The 25,013-nt window shown below is 39.8% G+C and overlaps 3 protein-coding genes across 3 annotated transcripts; all 3 read left to right on the top strand.

The window, feature by feature from the left end:
- The first annotated feature begins 10,503 nt into the window (after positions 1–10,503).
- Positions 10,504–12,620, top strand: LOC130471422 (uncharacterized). Its single transcript, XM_056841536.1, has 4 exons — positions 10,504–10,684; positions 10,769–10,862; positions 11,822–11,975; positions 12,085–12,620. The coding sequence occupies exons 2-4, from the start codon at positions 10,857–10,859 to the stop codon at positions 12,618–12,620; spliced, it is 696 nt and encodes a 231-aa protein (XP_056697514.1). The 5' UTR covers positions 10,504–10,684; positions 10,769–10,856.
- Positions 12,617–15,502, top strand: LOC130471421 (uncharacterized). Its single transcript, XM_056841535.1, has one exon. It carries the CDS (start codon positions 12,617–12,619, stop codon positions 15,401–15,403), a length of 2,787 nt encoding a protein of 928 aa, XP_056697513.1. The 3' UTR covers positions 15,404–15,502.
- Positions 15,503–15,519: 17 nt separating this feature from the next.
- Positions 15,520–24,258, top strand: LOC130471420 (uncharacterized). Its single transcript, XM_056841534.1, has 14 exons — positions 15,520–15,657; positions 16,242–16,316; positions 17,165–17,244; positions 17,774–17,822; positions 18,058–18,172; positions 18,545–18,693; positions 21,268–21,544; positions 21,629–21,731; positions 21,810–21,937; positions 22,018–22,096; positions 22,177–22,288; positions 23,008–23,183; positions 23,265–23,385; positions 23,833–24,258. The coding sequence occupies exons 6-14, from the start codon at positions 18,547–18,549 to the stop codon at positions 24,256–24,258; spliced, it is 1,569 nt and encodes a 522-aa protein (XP_056697512.1). The 5' UTR covers positions 15,520–15,657; positions 16,242–16,316; positions 17,165–17,244; positions 17,774–17,822; positions 18,058–18,172; positions 18,545–18,546.
- The last annotated feature ends 755 nt before the right edge of the window (positions 24,259–25,013 follow it).

Raw genomic sequence — 25,013 nt, 5'->3', positions numbered from 1 at the left:
GTCAGTTGACGGTTATTGCCATGATGACTCCATGAGCAACACAAATTGGGATGAACTTCTTCTTGGGGTCGTATATTCATTGTGATGACTGGACCCGGTAAAACCCAACCTAACCCTTTAACAATCCATTTATTTATTAACCCTTTAAGAGCCCTGCCCATTAACAAAAATAAAGGGCTGAGCCCGTTTTAAAAAGGGCTGGACCCGGGCTTTAAATAGGCCTCCAGCCCATTGAACAGGTCTAGTTCGAACTACATCCTGCTCAACTTCCCTGGTTTAGAGAATGTTACTTTCATTGTTTGGTTTAGAGAATGTTACTGGTTTAGAGAATTTCATACTTTAAGGTCACTTAGTTTGTACGTCGATGATGCTGATTATCGTTTGGGCTTTTTCTTATATGTTCTGACTGTTTGTTTTTTTCTTCTTTTCACGTTGAGAAGATGTTATAAAATTTCTGACTGTATATTTATGTATTTAAAGCTGGAAGGTAGTTTCCGGATAGCGCCTTTACTGGAAGCTAATCTCGATTTCTCGAAAAAAATAAGTGAAAAACGCAAATGTGGAACGTTTGAATCGGGGGGTACTTTTTGTTAGTATGATTCTTTCTTTCCCTGTTATTGCATAGACTCAATAGATAAAACCTTAGCATTGTGATGTGGCTTTTTGATTTGGTTGTCTTGTCCCTGCAACCTTTGGCAAATGTTAAACATTGCTTTAGTTAATTTTTTTTTTTTACATTGGATAAACATGCAATATTAAAGAGTTCACGAATTACAACTGATACTAAAACTACTTAAGCTTTGGGGGCCGATCAAGACCCTTACATATCCAAAGCAACTAAAATGAGCTCTACTAACTCTTACAAACCACTTACAAAGCAAATAAAATAAAATTACAGAGATAGTAAACACCTTGTAATCTGACTCTCGATTGTTGAAGTCATCCTCCACACTTCTATTGGGCCAAAACTTGGGCAACAAACACTAAGGAGAACCCCTTTAAACTCGTAGCATTCAAAGGACAAAGAAAGACACGAAAGGACGACAAGTTGACGAAATGGTTGACACGCCCTTATGAGCAGAAGCTTAGTAACAAACTGAGTCGCCAAAGGTGACTTGGTAATGCTATGAACCCCCAAAAATATTTGGGGAGCAGTATTCAGATATGAAATTTTGAATTCAAAGAGAATACAACTCTTCGCAAACCTAAAAAAATCAACCACGCCTTGCAAACACCAAACACTATAAACACTCCTACAATCACCTTCCTTCATTCTACGACCTAACATACCACTTTTGAGGGTGGTATAAACAACATGGCCGATACCATAACCTAGGTTGACTGACTCTTTTTTAAAATCAGTCGAGGTTTCACCTAAACCCAAAACATCAGCCCTTTCATTCCTTAACCTTGCACAAACCCACCATAAGCAACCAATACGCAAGAATCACAAGGAAATATAAAATTCTACTATCGCAAACCTAAGACTAACAGTCATGAGGCTAAAAAACAAACCAACACTAAGTAGACAACTAAAAGTAAGAAGACTAGGCATCATAATTACTAATGACCAAGGAAACAACCACAGAGAGTAATCAACAAAACCTAAACAACCAGCCACAAGCAGGAAGACATGACCTTGCACACAACACCTCAAGGGAACATGAAAATTGTTTACTTAATCCTAACTTAGTCTTTACCTTTTACCGTCAAGATCGGGGTTCCCGAAACCACAAGAGGGCGACGACTAGGAATGAACTGGCTACTAAACCCTAACTTAATTAGTATTTACCAGAACCATCAAGACTGGGGTTACCGAAACCGCAAGACGACGACGACTAGGATATATAGCACCGGTAATATTAACCAAAACCCCTTTAAATAGATCAATCAACCTAAAGCAAAACCCACCTAATCCAAAGAATCAAACCCCAAACTTTACCTTTACCGACGAGGTTGACGACGGCGGCGCTCGGGGAGATGCCTGAATAAGGACGCCAAGTTTGAAGGAAACAAATCCAATTAATCCACCCGCTAAAATCGACTTGGGTTAAATTGAATTGACTAGCTTCTCCAAGGAAAAATTTGCTCCTTCTTCACCTTTGCCGGAAATTGGCACCTACTTCTTTACTTTTGCCGATCTTTCGACGACTAAACACCACAATCCGGCGAGAGGAGCACGAACTAAGAGGAGGTGGAAGCAGAGCTTGGTTCCTCTTTCAACCCCTCAAGCGAGAAAACACGACCCTTGCTAGGCTAAAGAGACAGATAAATCAACTGCAGAGGCGACGCTCAAGCTCGCCGGCGGCCGTTAAGGCGACGACCACCAGCGAGCTTGTGACAACGACTAGGGTTTTGAAGTTTTGAGGGTTTTCTTAGAGTTAGTTCATTATCAATGCTTGGCAAATGTCTGTAAACAATGCTTTAGTTAATTTTGTATCCTTAATTGACAACAATGCCTTAAAAAATGGTAACTGATTAGCTCAACCTCCCTAAAATGCTACAAACCACAATATTGGGTGTACACATATTCCATCATATTCCGTGTACTCGTGTAGCTTTACTCCTTTACTATTCTTCTATGCGGGTGGAGATATTTGTTAGAGATCTCATTTTTTGTGGCAAGCGGACAAAGATCTCAATGTGGTACTCTCTCCGTCCCAACTCCAGAGATAAAATACCACATTTTTCTTTTGACGTCTTAAACAACCATTTTTGCTGCAACAATTGTTGTTAATGATGGATAAAATATGTTGTTAATGTCTCATTTATTAAAAAAAAAATTAAAACAAATAAGGGTACAAAGATATGATTGTTTTCGTCCCCGCTCATCACCCGTGTCAAATATAAATTATTCTCATCCACCCTATGCTTCGGTAGTCATAATCCTCTAATACTCCCTCACCATCTATCTCATTAGCCAATTACTTAACACCTTCCCATAAAGGTTGAGGGAGGGCCGTTTAATGTGCATAACGAAAAGAAAGCGAGGGAGGAAAACACCCCCGGCAAAATTCCACTCGTTCAAAAACTCTTAAATTAGAGAGCACAAGCTAAAGAGCTGAACGACCCTAAACCTATATTGCGAGGCAAAGAGGACTTCGTTCATTCCCAGTGAGGGTTTCAAGTTAATCTCATAAGGAATTTTCTGTAGCTCCCTCTTCTTAATTTAACACAAAGTAGTAAAACTTTATCCTCTGAAATATGTAGGCAGAAAAGGATGATTATTGATTAAAAAGCCACCAATTGGTACTGATATTTCAGGGAAAGTCAAGAAATCAAGGTCAGTGACTCAGTGGGAACTGGGAACAACACACACACACAGATGCCTAAGCTTTTCCCAACAGTTGAAGTTTGAACTGGAAATCCTTGGCTCAAAAATGGTTAACAAAGTGTTGATAAATATTACTATCAGCTATGCAAAAGGAAAAACAGGTGAGCATTATGCCAAGGTAGTTACCAGGATAAACGTACAATAGCACCCGAGCAGCTGAGGTTGAGTTTAAATCACAGAGAATCTCAGTTCATGAAACTTCTGTCAGAGGAACAAGAGAAGGAAAGATGGTTGTAACAGCGCAAAAGAGCAAATCAGCAACCAAAGAAGAAACAGATACTAGGCAACATTCAAGAATGAGGATGATCTGAGCATCTCTTTCAAGTTTCAACCTCTTCATGGGAATGCCTGTGATTAGACATTGAGAACTAAGACTGTTGGTCCAAGGAAAGTATCTTCAAGCCAATCAATTGTCAAGAGAAAAAAACATCACATATTCACCATATTACATTAAGAGATACCAATCTCAACATAAAAATGCATAGTATCAAAAAAGTTGAAACAAATACAGTATAATTAATTAGATGATAATTCAATGTCTTCATAAGGATAAAGTTGCGCCTTCAAACTAGTTTGGACCATGCAAGTCTAGAATGTCTTGTTTAGTTGCCTTTGTTGTCCTCTTGAGAAGTATCAAACAAGATACTCGGTCAACTTAGCTGCACAAGGCAAGGATCCCATGTAAGAAAATATCAAGTCATCATTAACACAAGATATAATATAATTCTACCAGAGCTAGCAATGAGCAAACAATAAGAGAATACATATCTAGTACATTGATCACAACGATCTGGATTTGCTGGCTTTAGACGCTTCAATGAGGCAAAGCATGGAGAATATATGGAGGCAGTACCAAACATAGGAAGTTCTTCCTTAGAAATCTCAGCAATCTTCTCAACAGTACCATTAAAAAGATGGAATGCATAGATGGATGAATGCACGTTAATGAAAACAATCGGTGCCTCAGGATGGATGATTAATTGATTATGATACTTGGAGAAATATGTTCTCTCACAACTTGACGAAAAAATTTCTCAACAACTGGTTGACATAAAGAAGTACCCGATTTCTTGAATATAAACTGCGGGATCCAAGCATCAGAATCTGTTGATCTTCCATTGTGTTTTCAAATCCATAGGTTGCGAGACTTACGGTAGGTAAGATAAAGACATCCTTGAGAGACATGCAACTGTGATTCATGAAAGCCCTTTGCAATACAACAAGGTAGGCGCATAGAGTAAAGGCTTACTTCGTCCCTTGTATGGAATTGAACTGCCACAACATGTCTCCTGTTCGTCATGAAAAATAAGGTGCTATCCAGAAACACAGCACCAGACACATTCCATTTTTCTGAATAGACTTCCTTTTCAAGGGGGAACTCTGACCCAAACCATTCATGCTTGTTACAAGAATAAATCTCAACCAATACCATTCTTTTCTCTGTACTTGTGTCCTTGGAAAAACTAATGACCCTGAAATTACATTCAGTAGAGAAAAGACAATCTGAAAAATTAATGATGGCTGCTAGCTCAGTGGGTCGAATTCTGGAAAGTTGAGAAGGAAACTTAGGTAGGACAAAAACCTCATTGGTGGCAGGGTTGTATACATAATAAGTATGAGAATCGAGGATGCTAAGCATCAAGCCACGGTGCATGTTCCATAAGTCGTACTTTTTGGCATTTGAGATCCAGCCGCCAAATTTTATGGTTAAGTTACCCAGCAACAATCCACTCAGGGGCGGATCTTCAGTCTGGCGGGCAAGGGCCTGGCCCCCCCTCAAATCTTGGCCCAAACCAAACAGTAACAAGTAAATGAGTAAAACAAGCCCAAAACATGTTATTTGGCCCCCCTGAAAACTGGGCAACAGTAGCGCATGGAACAACACGGTGTGTTTACATCTGATTTCTTTAATAAAAAGTGTTAAATTTGGGTGGGTCCAAGGCATAAAGGTTAGAAAAAGAGAGAGAAAAAGACAGGAAAAAGATAAGGAGCAGTAAAACCAATAACCAATGAGAGAATAAGAGAGAGAAAGAGAGTAATATATTAATATATCCCAAACCTTTAAAATGTGTGGGATGGAAACACTATGCTTATGCATAGTGTTATGAGTCTTATATCCTTGATTTTCACTATTCATAAGGAATTTTCCCTACATCCCTTCCCTTTGTTTGCTCTATGCTATTTGCTAAGCCACCCAAGGTTCAAACCTTGATTCAAGCATTTTCCCAAATTCCTTTTCCTTTCTTTATTTTTCCTTCTTTATTTCCTGCTTTCTTAATTTACTGGCGGTTCTCTTTTCTTTCTGTTTCTTCCTTCCATTTTTCTCTCCTCTGTTTCCCCTTTTGCCTCACCTTCTCCGCCTGTGTCTCCTTCTTCGCTTTGCTCCCTTTGATCCAGCTTGTTGCTTCTTCGCAGTTCGTCTTATCTTGTGCGGCGGCGCTATTCTTCTACGACGATCGGAACTCTTCCAGCCTGTGGGAAGCATTGAATTCATTACCTGACGCAATTGAATTGGTTAGTTAGGCAAACCTTCATTCCTAGATGATCATTCGATTGGTAAATAGTTCATTGCTTCCCACATGCTTGAAATCTTTCCGCCTTTGGTTACTGGTTAGGATGGTGGTTTGATTAACAACTTGATAGGTTGTTAACAGGTATGTTCTATATTTATCATCTACTAATTTTGAGTTTTTTTTGCGATTTAGGGTTTTTTCGATTAAATCTTGAATCTAGAAATTGTTGATTGTGTTGCACTAATTTTGGGGGTTTTCTTTTGCAATTTACCTCTTTTTCGATTGCCCTGTAAATTGTTGATTCTGGTGCATTAATCATCTTCAGCCTTATGTTATTTTTTGTTGCTTCCATTAATTCTCTTGATTACATGTTCATTCGTAGGTTGGAGTGTTAACTGTGGTGTTTTCTCCCCTTAACTGTGGTGCATTAATCCTTTTTCTCTTGATTTTGGGTTCTGGAATTAATCCTCTTCATTACATGTTAATTCATACTCTACAGTATTACTTATGGTGTTTTAGCTTCACACTTAGATTTCTAAGACAACCCTGTTTTTTGGGTTCAACTTGTGCACATCCCTCTTTTTCCTGGGATAGTACAACCTTCCCCTTACTCTTGGATTCGGCTTGTGCACATCCCTCTTTTCCTGGGATAGTACAACCTTCCTTTTACTCAAAATCACACCATGCTGCCTTTTTTTATTATCCCTTTTTTTGTGGCTGTGTGTGTTAGAGGGCTTTATCAGTTGTCCTTTTTCCAATTTCTAGAACTGCTGGTTTCCAAAAGTAGACACCTATATATAAAGGGAGGGGGGTTCTCTTTCCTTTTTAGGGTTTTGCTTCACCGGTTGTTTTTCTTTGTTTGGAAAGGTAGTGCAATCAACTTTGCTCCCTTTTACCAGTTGTTTTCCTTTGTTTGGAAAGGTGGTGCAATCAGCTTTGCTCCCTTTTATTACTCATACTAATAACAAGGTTAAGATTAGCTATGTGTTCATGTTAACTCACATAATTAGAGTGGTTGTAATGTTGCTTCTTGATGCTCGTTTGTTGTCAATCTAATGTAATCTGCCTATTTAAAATCCCAAGCCATATGATCTACCAGAAATTTTGTCTACCCTTGACGGAAATCCTCCTACGATCTATGGACATGTATCGGTGAATACTGAATGTGCACTCCTTGGTCCTTTGCTGGTGTTTTTAAAAAAGAACATCCGTTTTTTTCCCATTTGTTTAGTGTTATTTTGTATACTCTGTGCACATACTTGTAAATTTATTGTCCGTTCTTCTGGGGTGTCATTCTTTCAGTTAACACAAGTTTCTATATAATACAAGATGAGGATCATTATGCACTAAGGTAGATATGTAGTCATATCCCTAAGCTGTGATGAAATATTGAGATGTTTATGCATTGAGATCCCTAATTCAGTTTGCCGTCTTTATTGGTAACGTCCCTGAATTTCGAGGTTCAATGCTGTAACAAGTTGCCTTGTTGCTTGGTCTTTGTGTTGGCTAGGTCGTCGTGTTGCCTTTTACTGCACTTTTTCCCTGTCACTTGTGTGTGTGTGTGCGCACATACACAATATAGAACTATTTTGTCTATGCATAACTGCCCTTTGATGCTAATTTTTATCCGTGTAGTTTGGAGCGAACACGTGCCTCTGTTTCCAATTTTTGTAATTAGGCATGTTTTATCCAGTTGTTGTTTGGCATATATTTGCTAGAGTAGTTAGCTAGCTAATTTACGTAAACTGATGTGTAACTGCCGTTTGTTACTGTCTAAGTTTTGCATTTTGGATCCGTGTTTTTATCTGGGGACAACTAATTTAGTCATTTGTTCTTGTCTGTTGTTGCATAGGCAGGACAGGTGTTGCAAGCATCATTGCTCGGTTTGGTTCCGAGTGTTTCCGGTATCCTTGCTTTGCCTCTTGAGTGCGTTAGGTTAGTGCCCGAACTATTCTGCCTGCTGTTCATTGTGCCGATTATTATAGTTTTTCCGTCCTGGCCTGCAATACAGGCAGCGTTGGTTTGAATAGATTGTGTTCTTGTTGCTTAGTTGTATGCATATACATGTTTTGCCATTGCCTGCTGGTTTATTAACTCTCTTGGGGGTTACCAAAGCATTCATTTCCGTCCGAGTTTCCTCTTTTTCCCTGTAATATTTGGGTCACAACATTAGAGGTAGTCAACCCTTCAACCGCCCTCTAGCCTTATCCTTTTATGCTTATAGTGTAAGCCCTAGGTGTGCATCCATGTGTGTGGTGATGTTTTGTCCATTGACCTTATTATATATTTGTCTTTGGCTTGTTGTGATAGCATACTGAAATGGGACAATTGGGTGGCAGTTAACATAGCATTGCAATTTTTAGCAGTCACGCACTAATTACTACGGGGTGATTCGGGGTATCAATCTGTTACTATTGGTATGTTTAGTCGTAATATAGATGGAGTATCGTGTATTGTGTGTTTGTTGGTAGTGTTTAAGGTTTACACACTGAAGAGAGTTCAGCTGTCCCTGGATATACAGTGCCACTAAAATCCCAAACATATAGGATAGCTCAATATCAATCGAATCCTAATACTATAAGTAAGTATGGCTGACGGAGTCACTGTCTCCATGTAGTCTGCCTGACTGAATAGCTACCTATAGTGTGCTTACTTGAATCAGACTGTGACCTATAGTGTGGTTGGCTACAAGAGTTAACGAGAACCTAAGTCTTTTGGAACCGACTCACCTTTTTCAATTGGTCCTAACTGACAACACGTACACACAGCTAATAGTGGTGAGCCCAGCAAGGTTTCCCCCCTTTATGTTTATCATACACTTACATCCCAATATTTTAAAAAATCCAGTGTTAGGTCTAGGTTTGTGCTAGGGTGGTTAGCCAACATTTGAGTGTTTTAGTTTTTGTTGCTGCCTGTAGAGCAGTTGTACAGTGGGCTAACAAGCTAATTGCCTTGTTCATTTTGCATGGTCATCTGCAATCCTGATTTTAAGTCCAACAGCGAGTTCTTGTACTTCTTGCTTTGCTCGGTGTGCCTAACCATATACGTGCCCAGTCTCAGACTGTTTGCTTGCTTATGTGCCTAAAATCCCCTTAATTTAGCCTTTTCCCATCACAGGTTATGGCAGTGCCGCCCGCACAAATCCGTATTCCTTTTCAGCCTCTTTTGAGGCAGGTTGTAGAGTGCTTGCACTTTCCAAAGCCAATGTACGATATGTTAGATATAGATAAAAATAATGTTTGCGTGGCGGTGAGGCCGGGAACGAGTGCAATTGCTTATGTGTACATTGGCGGAGAAGCTCCTACACTGGAGGAGTCTTGCGAGAGAGCTGCTGAGAAGGCTGTCCGTAGCCTTATAAAAAAATATGATGTTGTTGTTGAGGATTTTACTTCTGCTAGCAATAGGGCCCTTGAAAGATGTGCGAGGTTGTATCGTCTCAAGAGAGTTGAGTTAGAGGGTATTGAAAGCGGACATCCACAGGTCCTGCCTCCAGAACATCATTGTATGGACATTCGAGTTTCTGTGAAACACGTGCGTCTGGATTATATAGGAGTATTGCGCACCGTGGTTGCCCAGACTCAAGTCTTGCTTGCTCCTATTGAGCATCTCCAGTTTGGGCCTCACACTTGGGTTTGTTGGTTGACATTCACAAGTCCGCACAAGAGTAATGCTATGGAGTCTGTTGTTGGGGATTATACAGAGACTCTTGAGGATGCTAAGCAAAGTGTAGCAAAGAAGGCCATCTATTGCTTGATGCGCCTCTATGCTTTTGAACTTGTAGACGCGAACTATGGGTCTGGGAAATACGCTGCTGTTGTGTATTCTCTTGAACAAGAAAGTTGCTCGACTGTGAGGGAGCGCATGTCCGGGGTTAAAGAAACTATTCAGCCTAGCGCCCTTGTGATTGAGCAAGACTGCTTGACTCCCCGTGGTTGTCCATTTCAGATACCCTCTATGATTACTGCTCCTCTCCCCCCCAAAAAGCGCATGTCCAGACCCTCTTTTGTCAGGCCATCTGTTCCTGGTTCTACTTCTGCAGCCCCGGTCTTCTTTGTTCCACCTGAACTTGACACTGTGTTCAAACGCCGGAAGACTGTTTAACCTACCGAAATAGTTCAACCTTTGGGGTGTGAGCACACCGTGCTCTGTTTCGTGAAACTGCCTCCTCTTTTGATGGGACAAGCCTAGATGTATTCCTAGAATTTAGGTGGCTTGTATATGTAATGTTAGGGGTGATAGTTCTCTTTTGGTTCCCTCTTGCTGTATCGCCATACAGTTTCTCTTTTGTTAGCTGTCAAGCTTGTTAGGTAGTTCAAGTTGTAATGGTGCTATGTTTAGAAATTCTGGTTCGTCGTATATGGCGATCATATGTATGCTTTTAATAGCAGTCAACTTTGTATTGAATCCTTATATCCTTATGTTTAAATGAAATTCAGTTTGTTTTGGAGCACTCTTCTTTGTATCCTGCTTTACAGTGCTTTTCCCTTTCCTTGATGTATCGTGTCTCACTTCCCTGATGCTGCCTCCTGCTCATGTTTCTTATTGTTAATTGCATTCTAAATTTACCTAGGGTTGTTTGATATGTAAATGTAAGTTGGTGGACACACCAGACTAACATGTATGTCTATTCAGGTCTGTAGGTTGTGTTCTCAGTTATTGAATGTTGGGTTTTGGTTGAGGAGAGGCTCTCACTTGTGTTGTTCGTTTTGTACACAGCGTGTTCTTTGTGCCTTTGTTTGTCGACTTAGCTTATTTTGTGTTTGCAGATTAAACAGCTGATGGTTTGTGCAGGGAACTGAACATTTGGAAATAGGTAGCGTGCCAACTTATGTGATGAGTAAGTTCCTCCGCCTTTTCATGCGTGTGGTTTTTTTTATTAAGTGTCTTACACATAGCCTGCTATGAATTCTGTTAAACATAGATCAATTCTTGAGTAGTTCGTATGTAAGCCGTCCAAGATGCAGCAAGCGCATGAGGAGTGTGCAGGCCATGGCTGAGCCTACAGGTTCATGCAGGTAATGGTATATAACAAAGCCATGTTCCATAGTTACTTTGCATGTTTATAAACAGGCTTATTCGTTGTTTTACAGTGAGTTGCCTGAGGTTAGAACACAACCACCCAAGAAACAGAGGCCAAAGAATACTAGGCCAAAACCACCAAGTACTTTTAAACATGTCCTTAAATCATCTTAATTATTAACACCTGGTTAAATATCCATCGCTAATATGTATACCCTGTGAACCAGAGGTGCCTGCTGCAGTGATTGGACAGCCATTACCGGCTGCACCTCTTGCACTATCTCCACCTGAATATTGCCCAAAATGTTCTGCAAAGAAGTTCCAATTTGAGTCGCTGCGCTTTTGTTGCGGCAATGGAGAAATTAAACTAGCTTCCAATGCATACCCAGATGAGCTTGTAAAGCTATTTGATTCCCGAGACAGTGATGCTGTGCATTTCAGAACATATGCACGGCTTTACAATAATCTATTTGCTTTTAGCTCCCTTGGGGGGGACTTAAGTTCGAAGACCGAAAAAGGCATATATGTATTTAAGCTACATGGGAAAATATATCACTATCTCCCTAATTTGCTTCCCACTAATGACAACCCTAAATATTTGCAACTATACTTTTATGATGGCCAACACGAGGCTGAAAATCGGGTAGGCTGTTTCCCAGAATTAAAGCCAGAAATTATCGCTATCCTAATGAATGTCATGCAAAGAAACCCATATGCTAGATTTTTTAGATCCTTACAAGAAATGGAGGTCCATGAAGATACCCAGATTTTACTTAACAAAAACACTGTGCTAAATCAGAATGTCTATAACGCTCCTACATCCGATGAAGTTGCAGTCATTTGGTCTGAAAGCACATCTTCCAGTACAAGTAGAAGTCCACATATATTGGTTTCCGGAAAATCAAACAGTTCCCATAGAATAATGCATTATTATGGTTGTTATGATGCACTTCAGTATCCGCTCTTATTCCCATTTGGAGATTGTGGATGGCATCAAGGGCTTAAAAAGATGTCAACGGGTGGGCAACAACAGCTTGCCACTCATCAGGATCCTGTCTTATCGTGTGCTGTCCACACTGTTGAAGACTTCTTGGCTCAAGAAGATAACCGTATGCCTTACTAATTTCATTTACTCTGTTCTACCCATGGCTACATTCTTTTTTTAGCATATCTCTTTTGCATCTGTAATAACATATGGCCTATTGTTTTGCTTACCAGTTGCTCATCAAGGTCGGGAAGGATCAGCTAAGCATATCTCTTGCAGAGAGTATTATGCTTATAAGCTTCAGATACGCCCTTGTAACATGCTGCTAAGGGCAGGGAGGTGCTTCCAACAGTACATTGTTGACATGTACGTGAAGATTGAAAACACTCGCTTGGACTTTTTCCGAAAGAACCAGCAAACTATCAGGGCAGATTTGTACCAAGGTATACTCGACACTGTCGAGAGCGGTGAAAACAGTGCAGCTAATGTGGGGCATCGAGTTGTGTTACCACCAAGTTTTCTGGGGGGGCCTAGGGATATGAAAAAGAGGTATTTGAATGCGATGTCCTTGGTTAAGAAGTATGGGAAGCCTGATTTGTTCCTTACAATGACGTGCAATCCTAATTGGCCAGAGATTAAACAAGAGTTGGCTGTCGGAGAGGAGGCACAAAACCGGCCAGATTTAGTTTCAAGGATTTTCCGTGCTAAACTGATAGCGCTAAAACACCATATCATGAAAAAAAAATATTTGGTGAAGTTGCTGCTATGATATATGTTGTTGAGTTCCAGAAACGGGGGTTGCCGCACGCTCATTTCCTTGTTATCCTTAAACCCAATTCTAAGAGTAGAAGCCCTGCTGACTTTGATAAGTTTGTTTCTGCTGAGATCCCTCCTCTTGCCAACCCTCACTTGAGGAAGATTGTTCTTCAACACATGATGCATGGCCCATGTGGACAACTGAACCCTGATTGTGCGTGCATGAAACGGAAAGGTAATGAGGGGCACTGCAAGTATGGATATCCGAAAAAATTTGCTGCCGAGACAACTAACAGCAGCGATGGATACCCACTTTATAAAAGGATAGATACTGGAGAAAGTGTTTGTATTCGCAGGGTTAATATGGATAACAGGTCAGTTATTCCGTATAACCCGTACCTATCATCACTTTTTGATTGCCACTTAAACGTTGAGGTTTGTTCGACCATAATGGCAGTCAAATACCTGTACAAATATGTGTACAAGGGCCATGACAGGATCTCATTCAACGTGCAGGATGGTAGCACTGCTATTGTTGATGAGATACAACAGTACCAGGCTGGGAGGTGGGTTTCCCCGTGTGAGGCAGCATGGAGAATTTTCGGGTTCGATCTGTTTGAGATGTTTCCATCGGTGTTGCCTCTGCAAATACATCTGCCTAACTTGCAGACAATCCAGGTAATGCCTCATGAGAATTTAGACGAGATCATTTTAAATGATAAAAGATCTCGAACTCAACTTACAGAATTCTTTAGGATGAATGCTGCCACACCTGATGGAACGGGCTATACATATGCAGAATTTTCAGAGCATTATAAGTGGGAGGGTAAAGAATGGAAAAAAAGAAGCAACAAGACCGTTGTTGTTGGCAGGCTCACTTTTGTAGCACCTGCTGAAGGGGAACGTTACTTCCTCAGATTATTACTGATGCATGTGGATAGCCCGCGATCCTTTGATCATCTCCGAACTGTTGATGGATATAAGTGTGCCACTTTTCAGGAGACAGCTCTGCGGCTGAAATTGCTAGAGGAAGACAACGCTGTCGACTTGTGCTTAGCTGAAGCGTGTGAAGTGCAAATGCCGACTGCATTCCGACAGCTCTTTTCAACAGTGCTGATCTTCTGCCAGCCAAGTGACCCCAATGCCCTCTGGTTAAAATACTACGACGCTCTCTCTGAAGATTATAGGCACCAGTTTCCGAGTTCTGATAGCAGGTCAAGGGAGCTCACTGTTAGATCTGTTGAGCAATCTCTTGAAGCAATGGGGAAATCATTTAGAGACTTTGGCCTACAACATTTAAATGATTTTCAAGATGAAGAGTTCAGGCGAACAAAAGACATTATCGATGCACTTGATGCACCGATACCTCGGGACTGTATTGATGCCCGTAACACATTAAACCAAGCACAGCAGGAGGCATTTGACAGCATTATTGACCACGTTCTTAAAGGGAAACCTGGTGCATTCTTCATAGACGGGCCCGGAGGAACAGGTAAAACCTTCCTATACAATGCTCTCTATGCAGAGGTTCGTTTGATGAACAAGATTGTCCTACCAACTGCGACATCTGGAATTGCAGCATCAAATATACCTTCTGGGAGGACTGCTCACTCTCGGTTTAAAATACCGATAGATTCTGATGCTTCCCTTGCTTGCGATGTTCCTAAACAGGGCAGTCTTGCATGTTTAATAAAAGAGACATCGTTGATTATTTGGGACGAAGCTTCAATGGCAAGGAAAGAAAATGTTGAGTCATTAGACATGCTTCTACGAGACTTGTGTGATGAGAATACCCTTTTTGGTGGCAAGCTTGTGGTTTTTGGTGGCGACTTCCGTCAGGTCCTGCCCGTCCTACCCCGCAAAACACAGCGAGAAGCTGTTGCTGCTAGCTTAGTGAGTTCTGTTCTTTGGCCTCGGTTCATTAGGTTCAATCTCACTGAAAATGTTCGGGCAAGAGAAGATCCCTACTTTTCTGCGTTTTTGCTTTCTCTTGGAAATGGTGAGCTGCAAACCGGCGAGAATGACCTTGTGCAATTGCCAATGCAGATAGTACACCCATCTGAGGTCGCTTCTGATCCTATTGCCGAACTTACTGCAATTGCATTTCCCGAGGTAGATGTTTGCAGGTCCACCCCAGGCAATTTCACAACAACGGCTATACTGACCCCCCTGAATGAAGATGTTGATGATATCAATGCTACCCTGATAGACAAATTCCCTGGAGAATCTGTTATGTACAGGAGTTTTGATACAGTTCTTGATGATAATAGCGCGATCTATCCTCCTGAATTTATACACACCCTCTGCCCAGGTGGAATGAGCCCATACAAGCTCGTCTTGAAGAAAAATTGTCCAGTTCTTCTGCTTCGCAATATCCTGCCTTCGTCTGGCCTGTGCAATGGGACACGTATGATATGCAAGAATTTCTACCCGAATCTGATTGAATGCATGATCACGACTGGGCAGCACAGCGGAAGCCATGTTTTTATACCCCGAATTAGGCTTCGGCCGTCTGCATCTTCCAATTATCCTTTCCAATTTCAGAGGAAACAATTCCCTATAAAACTAAGCTTTGCAATGACGATAAACAAGTCACAAGGGCAAACACTAAGCCAAGTCTCCATCTATCTTCCCCAGCCGTGTTTCTCCCATGGTCAGCTTTATGTGGCATTGTCTCGTGCTAGAAAAGCATGTAACGTCAAAGTTGTTTCAAAACAATCTCCGGGACACCAACCTGAGCACCATGTTAGAAATGTCATCTCTTATGATGTGCTCAGATTAGCCGGTATCATATGATATACAGGTAATCTATCACAAACCTTTTTATCTGCTTCCTGATTGTGCATTTACAGCTTGCTTTGTTATTATTCTTGTACGGCTTACTGTAACCAAACATGTTCATGCCATGCAGCTGTTGCTCCTTTTTGTGCCTTTTGGTTTGTGCTGCAAATATGCCCGTGAAAAACAGCCCACCTGTGTAGAAAATCATGCAAGCACATGCATTCTAATGTCATCTGCAGGTTCCTGTTGCAGAGGAAATGATAAATAAGGTATATACCCTCTTCAGTTCTGTATGCCCTTACTTTGCTGCCTTTGATTCTGATTTATTTTAATTGAATACATCTTTGGTGAACATTCGTTGTTTTAGTGCGACTAAGTAATCTAGCATCACCCCTTATTTTCACCAGTCAATAAGGCTAGCTTATGTATAGAGACAGAAAACTTTTAGCTACAAGAAATTGAACAAGTTTGGCATAGGATCTTTCAAAAGTATTCACCCCGCATTTCAATGTTGCTATCGTCAAGTATATATATACATGCTCTTATTTGTTCTTCCATTCAACTGCTAGCAGTTAATACACACTGTTTTGCTGTGCGCATCATATATAGGAGTTGAAATTATAATTCTCGGTTTCCTTCTGATTCCTAATAGACTTAACTGTTTGGTTTATTTAATTCAAATTTTGACTAGCTCTTCTCTCAAAAACTGGCAAAAACTCATAGACACATTGGAAACCTGGTGTGTCCCTTTATTCCGGATTTTGTACCTATGATCCAATGGTGTCATGCCAAATAATGTGCCAGGTAGATGTCCATCCTCTAATACTAAGCTTTAAGCTTTGTTTTGATGCAGATCAAGAAATTTTTGGTGTTCATATATGCCAAGTGAGGGCTCTGATAGCTCATACAACCTCATATTATTCTTTCTGTAAGTTCATTACACCCATCTGCTTAAATATCAATTTGCACATTGGAAGTAGCTAACTGATAAACACGTTTGCATATGTGCTATTTTGGTAGTATTTTGTGAGTCCCTTTGTGTTCTACTCTCATTATTAAAGCACCTAAGCTCAAGCGATTGGGTGACACTAAAACCAGTGTTATTAGGTCGTTTAAATGCAAGTCCTTAAACTTTAACATGGAGTTATTATAATAGCCAAAGAGATTCTATATTTTTCTGTGTTGCTCCCTCTTCGTTAATCCTTCTCCTTTTTGGTTTTCCAAAATAGAAATGCATATCCTGACAGAGTACTTTCAATTAGTATCTTCCTGCTATGCTTAACTGAATTATAGCTTGTACACCAGAGATAACCTCCTTTTTTTGTGCACAGACCCCGGGTTCCAGTAACTGTTGTCAAAGGTTCTTTCTGTAGGATATTAGTATTTATAACCAGCCCGCTTAGATTTATGTGGGCTCTTTTGCTTGCCTGTTTGGTCATTGTAGTTCAGATTCAGAACAACCAAATTGCACACGTTTGCTGATTAAACCGGTATTATGAAATACATTCATATTGTAGCTTACTTAACACATCCATTGTAGGTGAGACATATTAATCACCACTTCCAGGTGAAAGAAAATAAAGTGCACACTTGTCTAATTCAAGCAGTACAGTGCATTACAGAGAATCAAAAAACTACAACGAAATAATACGGACTGTCATTGGATTCTTGTTTCAAAGTAATATGAACTACATGTGAACATAAAAAAACCTCATCTTTCTTTATTTTGAGAGTGAACCAAATGTAAACTGAAAGTTAGACTGTCGTTGCTTGCAGGTATGAGCGAGGTTCATGACGTATCCCCTCATTTTGCCCACAGTTCCAATGGTGTATGCATAATTTAGTGCGATCAAGTTGTAAGAATAGACTGCTGAATTTGGTTTTGAGATTTGTGTTCTAAACTGTTATAATGTCGTGAACATGCATTTGTTTCTGTATAGTAAGCATCCTATTAAATGTAGCCGTTCTCTTGGTCAATCTTCAAAAGGTTAACCACCAATTTTAGCAAGTTTCCTAATCGAGCCGGTTTTGTATCACCACTTTTACCCACTTCCCTACTCGAGTATTCCTAATTAAGGCGTTTTTTCCCCTGTCAACTTAGCTTGAGAATATCACTTTAGACGCTTGCAACTTATCTATTACTAACTTCTTTTGAAATATACACTCGGAAACTGGTTATACGAATGTAACCATCATGGTTCTACAGATGTTGCTCACCGTAATATAGGATGTTCCGTAACCCTTTAAATAGCAAATCTCGCAGAAATCTATGAAGCACTAAACTTTCATCATGATATTAATACTTCACACTAATTTTTCCAGCCTAACCTTATATAATGTTATTAATACTTCAGCCTCTTCCAAAGGTGTTTGTTTTTTTCTCAGGAAATAAAAAACCAGCAGACCACAGTACATGGTCATACCCATTAGAGAGGTATGTATCCTTTTATATTGTAGTCCTTAAAATCAGTTGTACCTGGTAAAGATTTCCCTCTTAAAGTTTAAGGCAACGCGTTTTTACATAGCAAAGTATGGTTTAAATAGTGTTAGGACATGGTAATACAAGACTTCACCTGCTACAAGGACAATAAAACACTATTCTGAATAGTTGATTTGCTGTTTTGCCCATGCCTCTTTGCTTACTGCTGTGCCTTTCTTTTGAACCACAGGTTTTCCTTCCCTCTATATATGAAGATGTAGCACCCTCTATTCAGTCCCAATCTTTTACAACCTAAGCAGAATTTTACAGCTTCCTCTCCACAATCAGAATCTGCAGTTTGTCAGGTATGACCAAATCAAATGGAATTTATTGCTTTGATGTATAAGATCATAAATGTTTGCATTATTGTTTTTCAAATGCCTGCCAATTGAATATAGATTTGTTTTACTAGGTTTGTATTCTCTGCATAACTGATAATTCAAAGTTATACAGTTACAAAAAAAGATGATGTTGTTATGTTAGCTAAAACAGAATTCATGATTATTTCTGTGGGATTAATCATATTTCTTTTCTTTGTATTCTCTGCATAATTGATAATTCAAAGTTACACAGTTACAAAATAAGATGATGTTGTTATGTTAGCTAAAACAGAATTCATGATTATTTCTGTGGGATTAATCATATTTCTTTTTCTTACCATGTGTACAAACTCTAAGAAATGAAGCCTGAACGCGTGTATCTGGATCAGCTAACCGAAAAAAGCAAGGGCTACAAGGTTAAGGTCAAGGTCGTAGAGAAAGGACCGGAAAGGAACTCTCCTTCAAAGGGAATCCTATTCCAAGGACTTGTGATGGAAGATGACAAGGTATAATTGTTTCATTTCGTTTCCCTTTTTTTCATGCTTGCTTACATGTTCTCTGCCAAGTTTATTTCCATCTGTTTTTTCCCCATGCCTTTACTAAGCTGCTGACTTTTAGTTGCCTATTGAGTGTTCTATCTTTTAGAGTTAGTTCTAAGATGCTGCTTATTTCTCAAGCAGCAGTTGGTGTTGATTTTTCCTCTGAATCTGTCAACACATAATAATTTTTTAAAAAGGAAATTCCTAATATCTCCTTTACACACTCAGTACTAGAATGCTAATAATCTGTCAACACATAATATATTGGGAAAAAGGAAATCCCTGCTAATCTGTCAACCTGGAAATGTTGAACACATAGTAGTATAACAAATATGAGTATCACAGACACTTCAGATCTGAAAAAGAGTTTACATTATGAATATCGTCCAGGAGTTTTTTTTCCTGTAAACAATAATGATTTCCCGAATATGACTGCATGTTTAGTCACACGTGTTCACCACTGAAATTAGGTATATGGGGTTCCATGTTACTCTGTAATCATACATGTTTTATGTCGAATTGTATGCATGCAACTGCTATGTTTACATATTTTCCCCTGGTGTACTCTCATTTCCTTGCCCTGTTTGTGGTCTATGCATATGGTTTCCTATTCACGCTGCCATTCTGTTAACTTATTTAGCATTGATAGATACGTTAGATACGTTAACATAGTAGCATCGTCGAGTGATTAGAATTTTTCATTCCGTAATACCGTCCAGTGATTAGAATTTTTCCCATTATAAATACCGTCCAGTGATTAGAATTTTTCCCATTATAAATACCGTCCAGTGATTAGAGTTCCCATTATAAATACCGTCCAGTGATTAGAATTTTTCATTCCGTAATCAATGATTAGAATATCTACCTATTCTATTTACCTCGTTCCATAATAAACGATTAGAATTTCTGGAACTCCTTTCACTTAGTTGTCCATTCAGAAGAATAACTCGTAAAGTTGTACCTCCTCGCTCTTTAAAAAACATATGAACTCCTTACACTTAGTTGAAAAACATAAACATCCTACCTTCTTACTCTTCAAAAAACATAAGAACTGCTGGCCAGCGTACGTCATCTATCAAATTATTGGATTTCCTGGATACGACTGCATATTTAGTCGCACGTGGTCACCACTGGAATTAGGTTTCTGGTAATAACTCTTTAATCATCAATGTTTTATATCGAATTGTATGCATGCAACTGCTGTTTTTTTAAAAAAATCTGGTATAGTCTTATTTCCTTGGCCTGTTTGTGTTTTTTGCATATGGCTTGCTATTGAAGATGCTATTCCGTTAACTTATTTAGCATTAATAGATACCTTAAATAAGTTAACGGAATAGCACCGTCATAAGGCATAAAACTATAATGTAAAAGCAAATAGATAAATACATACAACACTTGCAAATTTAGGGGACATGAATAACACTGCTTCATTAATAGGTCTAACATTAGGATACATTGGATCGAAGGTAGCTCTCTATACATTATGGGGGCAAGACATGACGGACGGTCTGATCAAGCCTGTGCCCGGGGAGGGCCAGCCACAGGGCAACCAATGCAACCAGGACAGGCTCATAATAGAGCTGTCCAGCGGTTACCTCTTGTTGCTCATATAGTGCTGGTCCTTAGGTGGTTTGTAATTCTGAAGGCGCATACCCTGGGGGGACAACCAATCGAACCAGACATTCATGGTGTCAACCCTCAGTTTCATAAACCTTCATCTCATCAAACCTACCCATGGCCTGGTAATTTAACTGTATGTCGTGTTAGTATCGACAATACATCAGACCATGGTACTTAGTATCGACAATACATCAGAACATTCATGTTAATTGTGATATTTCTGTAAGTATCCAGGTATTCATACACCATCTAAGCATGCTGAACATGATATGTTGTGTACCAAAGGGTACAACAGACGACTCGATCTTCACATCACTTGCCATTTGAGGAGCGTTTAGTTTTGAGGCTTTTAGGTGAATAGGGATTTATTTCCCTTCAGAAAACAGTATACCTGAATAGAGGATAGGTGAGAGAGTGAGTTGGAGAAGGTTGCTTTTTATAGGGGAGTATGCCCATACAGTTGTTAGTTTATATTAAATTATGATGCAAAGTCATTGGTGAGCTTTATCTATTCACACAGTGGAGGGCAGGGAGGCCCAACCATGAATAAGGTTGGATGCCATGTGTATCAGTCTGATTTATGCAGTAAAATCAGCAGTTTTAGGCCACCCAGATTAGTGATTTAAATGTAATATTGACCAGAATCAGCTATTCCCAAAATGCATGTTTTCTATGTCAGTCCTATACATCAATGTTCCCCCACAGGTGTTAGGCTTTCTTCTGTTGCTTCATTCCCAATGCATAGCTGCTATCTAGAAAGGATTCAGTTCTGCCTAAACCCGTTGCCTTAGGAAAATAGGCCTTTCGACTATTCTCCCATATTGTTGACCATGTATAGTTACGGTTTTATTTATCAAATATGCACACATGTACTGGTGGTAGTTACTTATTTAAGCTGTTGTATGCTATTGCTTTATGCAGGGAAATCGAATGCGTGCTGCACTTTTTGGAAATCAAATTGATGTCTACAAGGAAGCTATTGAACACTTAGGGAGTTATGAGATAGCTAATGCTACGATTAAAGCCAGCGATGAATATTGGAAAGCCAAAGACGCGAAATACGGTCTGCTTGGATACCAGATGAGCTTTGGCTCACAGGCGGTAATCCAACGAATGAATGCTGAGTCAGGGCCAGTATTACCGGAATACCAATGCCTAGCCACCATCCCAAGAGTGTATGATCCAACTGACAGATTTGGTAAAGAACCTACCCTCTTCCCTACTATGTTGTGATACTATACACATGCGCCAATACTTATTTCTATGCTCCTTTTATTTGCAGATATTGTTGCTGTTGTTCTATACCTCGAAGAAGAAGCACGGAAAGTCACTGGATTTGAACAACGCGAATACTTAGTTCGTGAAATTGTGGTGACAGACCATAGGTACGACTCATACTCTATTTAAAAATCTAAACATCTTGCGCTTTAATCATAAGTGCCAAACCTTCGCCACTTTTGCAGCAATGAGCAGCCAATCACAATTACTGTTTGGAACGAGCTGACTGGAGAACATTGCAAACCGCTCTCCTCATGGGCAGAACAGGTCACTGTTTTTGGATTCACGGCTTTGAGAGGCAGCTTTCATAAAGGTTTTGATTACCTTAATCCTCCATTAGTGTCTGAATACACAGTTTCAATTATCTTACAAAAGACGCTGCGAAATGTACAGGATTTTCCCTTGGTTCCACCATGTCTACTAGAATCATTACTGATCCAAAAGGAGAAAGAGCAGACGCATTGAGGGAATGGTAAGACAGCACATGTCATTCCTTATCCTTTAAAAACACAACATAAAATACCTGGCAACTAACCTCGATATGTTTTGTAGGGTCAAAAATCGCACCGACTGGCTGAGTGACAGGCAAGCAAGGGTATTGGATGTCAGGAACCCTACGAAAGAGAAGGTGATCATCACACTGGACTCCCTGAAGCTGAAAAGGGTATAAACCTTTGCTTTTGTCCTATGTACCTTGATTATCGTCTACAATTATTAAAACTCCAGTCAATGACACAATAATCTCAGATGATTTCATATTCCCAACAACAAAAAACTAATATTTCTAGGCTGCCATATCAGTGTTGGACTATGTTTGCATTGCATAACTGCTAAGCTAAGTTAAGCTAAGTAAGGAAAAAATGTCAGCAAAAAGAAAAAAAAAACGGATAATGGAAGGAACATCAAAGATATTACATAGCCTAAACTAAATTGCGTTGCATAGCTACTAAAAATAGATAGGGAATTTAAGGACTGCTACAACATCATCATTGTGTTTACATTGCATTGCATAACCTAAACTATATTGCATTGCATAACTGCTAAACTAAGTAACGACAAAATACCATCCAACCAACTACGCTAACTTTACATTCAGTGAGAACAGAAATACATGTGACATAAGTAATACACAAGCTTGTCTTATGCATAGTCTGATTAGAGATGTTATAATGTTGCTTCATAATAAAGCGATCATATGCGAAAAAGTGACGGCCTCAAGAAAGTGGCCCGGGGTAACTGAGCTTAAACCTGTTGGAAACCCACACTCATATGCGAAAAAGTGATACACAAATAATGTATGTCTTATTGTTCCGGTAATGTAGATGCACTTCAGAATATAAAGAAGTGTGCCTGACTTGTGAACCTGTCGGATTTTTTCCCTAGCCTTACAACACCTTGCAAGAGCAACGCCATTGGCTCAGGGTTACAATACCCAACCCTCAAATGAGCACGATCAATGCATACCTGGGGTGCTCTGCTTGTGGACGGCGTGGAGACATTCCAGCAGGGACATCCTACACTTGCACCAGATGTAAGGCAGATACCGTGTCTACTCCAAAGTAAGCTGCAAACTTTAGAATGCTTTGTTACAGACGAATACATGTAATGCTGTGTCACACTTTTGCAAATGATCATTGCAGGATTACCTACAATTTCGTGGCATCTGATGGGACTGGCACAATGGAATGCACCTCGTTCACTGAAGATTCTGAAAAGTTGTTCAGGATGACGGCTGCAGACACGTTCAGGATGAAGCACAGCGTAAGCCTATCTCCCTTAGACTAACAAGTCAACCATGGAAGAATGTTGCAAAACCCATTAGAATGTACACATATACAAATTTAGAAAGAAAAGAACGCAACGCTGCACATTGTTATAAAATTAGGCGACCACTGTAAAAAATCAACTTTAAATTTATCAAGTTAAAACTGCAAATTACATAAGAAATGAAAGACAAACAGAGACCACACAAAGGGCATTCGAACTTGTTATACACACTTCCCTGATGACATTTAAATTCTTACAGTGGACTATCAAAAACTTAGTAGGTAGATAACTTATTAAACAATCAGCCATATACTTGCATATGAAATTAGGAGCTTATTGCAGTTTGTGTTGCCTTTATTAATCCTTCGGTGTCAATTGTTTCTTCTACCATACATAGGCTGGAAAACGTTTCCTAAGCTTAACAAACACCTGTATTTCCAGAATGATGCAGCGACCTTTGAACAGCTCCAGGAAATGCTCAAGTCCAACCACTTTCTGCTGGAAATCGGTCCAACAATGGGCCTTTCAAAGAACGGCGTGCTTGAATGGTGCTTGAAATCGATTGATTTGGAATCTGGGGAGGCCCAAGCAGAAAATGTTGAGCATCACTTTGCTGATCAGCAGGCTGAACAGGGTCCGAGTGCCAGCCAGGTGCTTGCACAAGCAACGATTGCTAGGCAGCAGCTTGAACAACCAACACTTCGTAGGAAGAACCCTGAGCAAGCAATGGTTACTGGGAAGCAGCCAGAGCAAGGAGCCATTCCTCAAAAGAAACTGAAGCAGGAATTCATAGCTGAGCTCCATGCTGCACAGGGGAGTATTGCAAGACAATCAGACGAAGAGGAGGATGACTCCTCTGGTAAGTAATTCAAGTGCATCATTAGTTGTCCCTTTTGCTTAGGATGAAGAAGCCAGATCCTCTGGTATGTAATTCAAGTCAATCAGTCATCCACCCTTTTGCTTAGCTAAGATTAATGTCTTGTAAAATAATTAGTATTGTAGTTGATCTACCTTGGAAACTTGTAAGATATAGGTAGTCTCTACTTAGCCTGGAATCAACGAGTCCTACACTTCATGCCAACAGAAATAGCTTCTGTTGCGATCGTATAGAAGGTGGGAATGAAGCCTCACTATCTAGAACCCCTTACATATTTTGTAATATAAACATAAGAACTCTTGTTCTATTCTAACTCGGGCACTATGCCGAGTACCTTATATTCTAATTTGCACGAGTGCTTTGTATCTATATTCCATTATAACTCGGGCACTATGCCGAGTACCTTATGTTCTAATTTGCACAAGTACTTTGTATCTATCTTCCATAGACAAAATTATGATGGTCGCCAATTCGTACGGTTCCATAACTTCGTGATTGTTTGTGTCATCTTTTACCATTTGCAATTGTTTTGAGCTTAATGGTTAGCTCGGTGTTTGAAGCACGCTAATTAAATATACCAAACCGATTCTAATATCTTGGGGGACCGCGCGCGGTAGCGCGCGGTCCAACAACTAGTAGAGAGAAAAATAAGGAGTAGCAGTACTCAATTGCGAATTTGTGATATTCCTTACTAGTACTTCCAAAATACGAAGTGATTCCCTTAATAATGTTTTGCTTTAAGCTA

Source organism: Spinacia oleracea, chromosome 4, assembly GCF_020520425.1.
Source record: "Spinacia oleracea cultivar Varoflay chromosome 4, BTI_SOV_V1, whole genome shotgun sequence".
Classification (NCBI taxonomy): Eukaryota; Viridiplantae; Streptophyta; class Magnoliopsida; order Caryophyllales; family Amaranthaceae; genus Spinacia; species Spinacia oleracea.
The sequence above is the reverse complement of the archived record's forward strand: the minus strand, read 5'-3'. Positions and strand labels throughout refer to the sequence as shown.